The sequence below is a fragment of the Ctenocephalides felis genome, unplaced genomic scaffold, assembly GCF_003426905.1.
Source record: "Ctenocephalides felis isolate EL2017-DRISC unplaced genomic scaffold, ASM342690v1 CF-g0.4_SCAFFOLD_03572, whole genome shotgun sequence".
In the NCBI taxonomy this organism is placed as follows: domain Eukaryota; kingdom Metazoa; phylum Arthropoda; class Insecta; order Siphonaptera; family Pulicidae; genus Ctenocephalides; species Ctenocephalides felis.
This window is the reverse complement of record NW_020539726.1, coordinates 7,014,839-7,024,250: the sequence shown is the minus strand read 5'-3', so window position 1 is coordinate 7,024,250 and position 9,412 is coordinate 7,014,839. Positions and strand designations below refer to the sequence as shown.

Genomic DNA, 9,412 nt, shown 5'->3' with positions numbered 1-9,412 from the left:
TGCTCAGAATAATTTAATTAATAATTTCGTAAATCAACCCATACATTCAACACCGTTAGGACAATTCTCAGCAAATGATGTCTTATATGAAATATAAAAGATGAAAAACAAATCTTCACTAGGAGGTATGGACAAAATTACTCCAAAAATGATGAAACAATTGCATATAAAAGGTATTTTATTTATAACAAATAATTTTGATTTATAACGCCATCCTTCTATATAATTAATGGCCCACAGCCTGAAAAACTGCAGAATTGATTATGATAGCTAAAGCAAACTACCGTCCTATTAGACTTTTATCGATATTATCGAAGATCTTAGAAAGACTTCTATTGCAGAGATTGTCAGAAGATCATCCCAATGATAGATGGATTCCACACCACCAGTTTTGCTGCAGAAAAGACAACTCTACAATTCAACAATGCAACAGAACAGTGTCTCGTATTCCTGAAGCCATGGATAGAAAGGAACACAGCGTTGCCGTATTCTTAGATGTCAGCCAGACATTTGATAAGGTTTGGCATTCAGGACTCATATATAAAATCGAATCAACTTTTCCAAACTACTTCAATACTCTTCTTAAACTCATTTTTACTTATTAGAAAATTTAGAATCAAACTAAAGATGTTCTTCGATCATTAGAAATATAGAATGCGGGATACCACAGGGCAGTGTGCTAAAGCCCAGTACTTTATCTCATATTTACAAGCGTACGCCGATGACATAGCTATAATTTCATGCAATTCTGATATTACAATAATAACTTGACAGTTACAAAGCTATTCATCTAGTCTCGAAAAATGGTATTTAGAATGGAATATCAAAATATATATAGAAAAGTCTTAGCACATAATTGCTTTACTAAAACACCACAACAGTCCACCTATAATTATAATCAGTATAAACAATTCAATAATTCCACTATACAACACTGTTTAATATTTAGGCACATCGACTCGAAATGGACAAGGTGAACGCACATTGAAAATAAAAAAAAAACAAATCCAACTGAAAATAAAAGATTTTGACTGGCTTTTTGGGAGGAAATCCGAAATCTCTCTCGATAACAAGGTACTTTCTGTACAAAACTATAATAGTGGTCATTTGGACTTATAGAATCTAACTGTGGGCTCTTGTAAATCGTGCATAAACATTATTCAAAGGTTCCAGAACAAAATTCTGCATATCTTAACTAATACGCCTTGGTATATTTCGAACTTTTGCCTACATGAGGATTTGGAAATCTCAACAGTCAACGAAATGATAACTAGCTGTAAGTGAAATTCTGTCTGAAAGGCAATTAAGGCATCGTGCCTTAAGGCAAATTGCTGGAACTTCCCGTAGCAAAAATTTTTTTTTTAAACGAATAACATGTTTGAAAAAAAATTACTTCGAAAAAATTAGATTTTTGAGAAACTATAAATTTGACAAAAAATTACTTTTTTTTGAAAAGAAAAAAGTTTTCTTTATTTTGACATATTTTGAAAGATCTAAACTTTTTTTCAAAGCAATCGTACTGCTTTAACTGCATAAAGACAAAATATCAAAGCGCGTAAGCGTCGCGTCGCCGTCTAACGCGTAAACATTGGTACGGAACCCATAGGAATATAAACCAAATTTATACTTATTGTTAAAATCTCTAAAAAATATCTGATAATTTGATGTGCATATGTCTAATGATCATTTTTGACCGCCAAATGGCATTTTTTTTTTACTTTTTTTATTAGATCTCCGAAACCACTAGACCTGCCTTTATGAAAATTTGATTGCTTCTTCAATCGTTAATACAAGTCAAATGTTTTTTGAATTATTAAAATCGGACGCTCCGTTCTCTTAAAAACTGAGTTACCGTTTTCGGCACTTTTTGCCCCGTATCTTCGGAACGGCTAGCCCTGACTTTGCCAAAAACTAATCAGCACGTTTCCTTATCAATACGAATCGAATGTTTTTTGAATTATTCAAATCGGTTGATCGGTGTTCCCGAAATCGTCGACGAAAATTTGTATCCGCACATACATACACACACGCACACACACACACACACACACACACATACATCCATTTTTTCTAAGGTATGCCAAAATATTCAGAAACCTTTGAAACGTCGAGAAATGCAAAAATTTTCATTTTCGATTTTTTTGCGATTACTATAACTTGCCCTACGGGAAGTTAAAAAATTAACGTTTATCGCGATATCCCTGATACAATTATTGGAGATTTAGAAACAGGTCGACAAATTAAAAATGTTTGTTTGTTTTTTGCAATAAAAACTGTAAGCAGAAAAATGCGATAAAATAATTTATGAAAAAATCATTGAATAGATGGACAAACAGAATAATAAAGAGTTGTTCTAAAAAATTAATCGTTTTAAATGCAAAAAATAGTTTTTTATCATTAAGTTGTTTCAGATATTCGGTATTACTATCCTAACTAATTATTATTTGAAAGAAAATACAGTAGAACTCCGACTATCCGAACTCCGACGATCCGAATCGCCGATTATCCGAATCACTTTCAGAAAAAAAAATGTCCAAAAAAAGTCTAAGAGCGCTATTATTCTTTCACCAGCAAAGCCAGTGTAGGCACATTGTTTGTTTTAATTTGACGGAGATGTTTACAAAACAATGATTTTTATTTCTAAACTTGTACATAAGTACATTTTATTTATATTTAAAACATGTGAAAATGTCATGTTTCTTTCATTTAATTCAATAAAAAAAATAGTGCAATATCTTTTTCTCTCCAATGGCGATTTAAAAAAAAAATCCGATTATCCGAATATTTGATTATCCGAATGGGTCCCGGTCCCCATTAATTCGGATAATTGGAGTTCTACTGTACACAAAAATATTTTCAAACAAAAAATATTATGTTTATATCAAGACAGAAAAAAAAACATCCAAAAATATTGCAGTTTATTAAAAGATAATTTTGCAGAACTTGAAAACGATCTTATTGATAAAGTAGTGCAAAAAATTAATTAAAATGATTCAAAATTAATAGTGCAAAATACTGTTTTGATTAAGGATCAAAACAAATAATTTAATTTTAGGTGAATGCGTTATTCCTGATAAATCGGAACGGTTTTACAAAGTATTAATTGGGGGTAAAAATTTTCGGCACAGAAATAGTATAAATTGTAATAGATTAAATTTGTCAATGTCAATGGAGAGTTTTTTGAATGAATATTAGTAGTATTAAAATTTCTAAATTCAATGATTGGTATGACTATAAGTAGTCTAACTAGTAGAGAGAATATTGAAAATACTATATACACGCAAACATATATATATATATATATATATATATATTATTATTATTATTATTATTATTATTTGTTATATATTAATATATTCACCGGTAAATGTGCACATTCCCCAAAACGATCGGTGAATGTGGAGTTCTCAAACAATCAATTTAAAATAAAGGTGTACGTGCGTACTTGGATCGATCTCATGAACATCTTGCGCATTTGGCGCATGCGCACTAAATTGTTATTCGGTTAATAGTTAATAGTGAATAGTTGAATAGTTGAATAGTAAAGTGGTAATATAGTGTATAGTGAATAAATAATACTAAATAGAAAATAGTTAATAGTTAATTGTTAGTTAAATAGTAAATTGTGAATAGTGATAACTGAATAGTTGAATAGTTAGTAGTTGAATAGTGAATAGTTAATAGTGAATAGTAATAAGTGAATAGCTATTAGTAAATAATGAATTTAGAATAGTTAAATAGTGAATAGTTAAATAGTGAATAGCTAATAGTTAATTAGTTATAAGTAAATAGTTAGTAGTTAAAAAGTAAATAGTTAAATAGTAAATAGTTGTTTGCGCCGGAATCTGTTAGATGTCGCCAGAGAATATTTTTAATATTCAGACAACACTTTTTCTCTGGCAATCCTCAAAGGTTGGGATGTAATAGCTGATCTGACGGGTGAACAAGCTCTCGCGCGTTGGCTAGTCACGTACACCGTTTTACTTGTACTTTTCCATATGAGTTTTTGTGATATATTTTGATCATTACTTATTACTTTATAAAATAAATACTTTTTAATCAGTGCAAGTGTTCCTTATTTGTGTTTGGAGTTCATTTCTTCCTCAGCATCCGAATTTAAAGCGAACTGAGATATCCGAACTTGAAGCCGCCATCCGACTGGACCGCCGAGCACGTAGAGAACGTCAAATATTTTGCTTGATATATTCAATAAGATCAAATCCTCGGAATAGTTATTGAGTAAAATCCAATTAGCTATTCCGAAAGGGTCTAACTAACCCCCATTCGTAACATTGGTCCTTCGACGCCGGGATCCTAATTTTGATTAGGATTTATTGAATATATTGAGAAAATAAAATCCAAGATGGCACCTAAATTTGACGTGGGTGCAGAGATTGACCGATTGACAGCGAAGAGCGAAATGTATTTTTCAATAATACAAGAAACGTATGACATTTCTCTACAAATTACCACCAATACGGCAAGTAAGTTAAAATTTCTTGAAAAATTACACCTTATTGAAAATGCACGAGAACAATGCATAAAATTAAGCGACGAAATAAACAAATTAAGATATTTAGAGGATCCGAGTTTTGTACCTGAGTATGCCGACATGAGGGCCTTGGAAATTTTGTACGGAAAAATCAAACATATAGAAAAAATGTTGGATAATCAAAATATAAGTAATTCGCCAATACCGGACAGTGTTCCAAATCATCATTTACCATCCATAGAAGTTCCAAAATTTTCCGGCAATATACAACAATGGCCTTTATTTTATGAAACCTTTAGAGCATTAATTCATGAAAATACAAGATTAGATAACGTATCCAAATTTCATTTTTTAAAAGGTGCGTTAGAAGGTTCGGTATTAAAAATTTTTAATTCCATACTACCAACTGCAGATAATTATCCGATTTTATGGGAAGCACTATTAAAAAAATACCAGAATAAAAGATATTTAGCCACCACTTACTTTAAACAGCTCTTATCGTTCAAAACTATTACATCATCACAAATAGACCTATTTCTGGAACAATTCGATACAGCTGTACAAGCCCTTTCACAATTAAACCTTCAAGATGCATTTGATTTTATGATAATGTCTATGGCATTCTCAAAACTCGATCCCGGTCTGCAAGAGAAATTTGAACATTCTTATCAAGGAGAATTTCCTAAATACCAAGACCTCCTCAAATTTCTCCATAAGTCGCAACAAGCGAAAAATCAAGTATATTGTATGACGAGTATGACTAACAATTACACATATGATAAACCTAATGATAAAAATACAACATCTAGACTGTCATCATTTATGAAATATGATTATAAATGTCTTGTTTGCCGGGAAAAACATAGAACATTTACATGTTCAAAATTTCTTGCAATGAATATTCCTGATCGGCGAGCAATTATTCAGAAATTACATCTATGTGTAAATTGTTTAAGCCATAAGACGACAGTTGCGTGTCGATCGAATAGAACTTGTCTTATATGTGAGGAACCGCATCATACATTACTGCATATTGATAAAAATCTTGCGAATACAAATCAAGGTAATCCGTCTAATTTTAAATCTAATAATACAGTTTTATGCACTACCAGTAACAACAAACTCGCGCATAATACAACAATATTGCCGACAGCTGTAACAAAGGTTTCTACCAAAAAGAAAAATACTCCACTACGTACTATAATTGATTCAGCAAGTGATAAAAATTTTGTTACATTAGCTTGGTGTAGAAAGGCCCATTTGAAAGTTCAACCATTTTCAGCCAAAGTAATTGGATTAGGAAATTCGTCACAAAACGTAATAGGATTGGTTAACTTCACTTTAAAATCCACAATCAATCCACATCAATTGCCAGTATGTGCATACGTTGTGCAAGAAATTGTGAGAAAACAACCACAAACCACGATTCCAGTATCATCAATCCAATCATTCTTGAAGTACCCACTAGCGGATCCAAAGTTTTATGTGCCTCAAACGGTCGACGGCATATTAGGATGTGATGTTTTCAGCGAAGTCATGGGTACTAATAAGGTGAAAAGTGGTCAAGGATTACCTATAGCACTAGAAACCCGATTGGGTTATATAATAATGGGTTCGATATCAAATTTACTTCAACCTTCAAGTACTTTTACGCAATATTATTAAAAATGTCCTTTCTCATGAAATTTTGATTGAATTGATATTCTATGCCTCCATATAACGCTTCACTTTCGAACATACAAGACTACTATATGCCTTTCTATTTATTTAGCTACCAAAGCTATACACCTCGAGCTAGCTTCAGATTTGACAAGTGATACGTTTCTAGATTGCCTAAAACAATTTCTAGCTCGGCGTGGAACAAATTTTATAGGTGCAAAAAATAATTTTGATTCCTTATATATTCTGTTAAATTCCGATGAGTATAAAACAAACTTTAAAGTCTTAATTTCACATATTATTAAATGGAAATTTAATTCACCGCATGCTCCACATTTTGGGGGCATTTGGGAAGCAAATATTAAATGAGTAAAAACCATTGTTAAAGGTTATGGGAACACAAATATTATGTTACGAAGAGTTTATTACCGTTCTCAATAAAATCGAGGCTTTACTAAACTCAAGACCGTTATGTTGGCAGAGTAGCGATCCATCGGATCCACAACCCCTTACACCGGCGCATTTTTTGATGCAAGAACCACTGTCGGATATGCCGGTTGATTACGAAAACTTAAATTTGTCAAAAAGAAAGCAATTATTAGACCAAATAGTCGCCTCATACTGGAAGCGATGGAGTAGAGAATACCTTACTGAGTTACAGGTTCGTCAAAAATGGAACACTGTAACCAATCCTATAAAAAAGGATGATCTGGTAATTGTTAAACAAGAAAATACACGACCATTACATTGGGGATTAGGAAGGATCGAAGACGTTTTTCCAGGTGACGATGGAATAGTGAGAGTAGCATCAGTCAGAATTGGAGACACCCTAGTTAAGCGACCGGTGGTCAAACTTTGTCCTTTACCTTTTCAATAACTAAACTGTGATAAGACATTCCAATTTCCAAAATAGTGAATCATTTTACTATCAACCGATATCAAGAAATACAGGGTTATAAAAGATATCCCTTTTAGACTGGGGAATATGTTTGCGCCAGAATCTGTTAGATGTCGCCAGAGAATATTTTTAATATTCAGACAACACTTTTTCTCTGGCAATCCTCAAAGGTTGGGATGTAATAGCTGATCTGACGGGTGAACAAGCTCTCGCGCGTTGGCTAGTCACGTACACCGTTTTACTTGTACTTTTCCATATGAGTTTTTGTGATATATTTTGATCATTACTTATTACTTTATAAAATAAATACTTTTTAATCAGTGCAAGTGTTCCTTATTTGTGTTTGGAGTTCATTTCTTCCTCAGCATCCGAATTTAAAGCGAACTGAGATATCCGAACTTGAAGCCGCCATCCGACTGGACCGCCGAGCACGTAGAGAACGTCAAATATTTTGCTTGATATATTCAATAAGATCAAATCCTCGGAATAGTTATTGAGTAAAATCCAATTAGCTATTCCGAAAGGGTCTAACTAACCCCCATTCGTAACAATAGTTAAATAGTTAATGGTGAATAGTAAATAGCAAATAATGAATAGTGAATAGTGATAACTAAATAGTTTAATTGTTGATAGTTCAATAGATGAATAGTAAATAGTGAACAGTTAATAGTAAATAGTAAATAGTGATAACTGAATAGTTAATAGTAAATAGTGAATTAAGAATAGTTGAATTTTGAATAGTTAAATAATGAATAGTGAATAGTTGAATTTTGGATAGTTAAATAGTGAATAGTTAATAGTTAATAATAAATAGTTGAATTGTAAAATAGTGAATAGTGAATAGTGATAACTGAATAGTTAATAGTAAATAGTGAATAGTTATTAGTAAATTAAAAATAGTTAAATAGGTAATAGTTAATTGTTAATGGCTATCAATTAAACAGTTAATAGTTCATTATTAATAATTAATAGATAAATTGTTAATGATAAATAGTTAATAGTTAATAGTGAATAATCAATAATGGATATTAATATGCATATGACTAAAATAAATAATATAAATATAAACATAAACATAAATATAAATATAAATATAAATATAAATATAAATATAAATATAAATATAAATATAAATTTAAATATAAATATAAATATAAATATGAATATAAATATGAATATGAATATGAATATGAATATAAATATATGATTTAGTATTTCGCGTTGAACTCACATTCACCAAATGAGCCGGTAAATGTGCACATTCACCGGTGAATGTGCACATTCGCCGAAATATTCACATTTACCGTAACATATATATCAGGAATAACGCATTCACCTGAAATTAAATTATTTGTTTTGATCCTTAATCAAAACAGTATTAACAGGGAGCAAGGAAATTCGAAAATGACCATTTTAAGGACCATATATATATATATATATATATATATATATATATTATTAATTATATTACAACCGTTGTAATAATTTAATAAGTCAATAATTTTGTTTAACACACAATAACTTTTTATATTCCAAGAAAACATGATAATTTAGCAGACTAATTAAATAATCACTATCATTTGGTTGTATTTTGTTGCACTCATAAATAATGGCGAGTAAAATTTATAAGAATTTCTATTATACTATTTTTTTCTCATTTGAATAGTTAACTTCGATTTTATTAGTGTAATGTGCAAGGCTATGGTAATATTGCCATGCATTCCTCTAGAGTCAAAATTCTAATAACTCAATTGCCAAAATTTAAATAATATATATATATATATATATATATATTATATTAAACATTAATAACTATTATTCACAAAATTCATATAAGCATGGTAAGAGTAAACCATGGAACATTTTATAAAGAACTCACCTTGTAACTGAGTTATTCATTTAGAGCACTTACTAATAAAACTATATCCACCATCCAGCAAACTACATATCCATCCACACCGCATATAATATTCATCTGTGAATTAGTATAAAAAAGCATATTTCAATTGATAGAATAAAGACTTAGAATTTAATAGTAAATTCTTAATTTACAATGCCACAAAAATATTTAGTCGAGTGAATCATAATAAGTAAATACAGTTCGAGTTTCCAAAAAATTAACCAGTTCCAGAATGTATTGAAATTTAGTTATATGAACAGCAAAACTCCGTAGAATAAAACCAAATTTTTGTATGAAATATACAGAATTACTTATTTGTTAAGACTGATTGTCTTAACACTCATCTATGTAAAATTATCCAATTCTGGTAATCTTTTTATTATAAAGTGATTTTACACGTGTTCTGAAATGGATAAGTAGGATTAAATAAAGAAAAACTAAAAATACAAAATGTAATGTAATG

The 9,412-nt window shown here is 30.5% G+C and overlaps 1 protein-coding gene across 1 annotated transcript; it reads left to right on the top strand.

Annotated features, from left to right (window-relative positions):
- The first annotated feature begins 4,363 nt into the window (after nucleotides 1-4,363).
- LOC113388038 lies at nucleotides 4,364-6,157 on the top strand. The gene has a single exon (XM_026625450.1). The coding sequence runs from the start codon at nucleotides 4,364-4,366 to the stop codon at nucleotides 6,155-6,157; it is 1,794 nt and encodes a 597-aa protein (XP_026481235.1).
- Nucleotides 6,158-9,412: the final 3,255 nt, after the last annotated feature.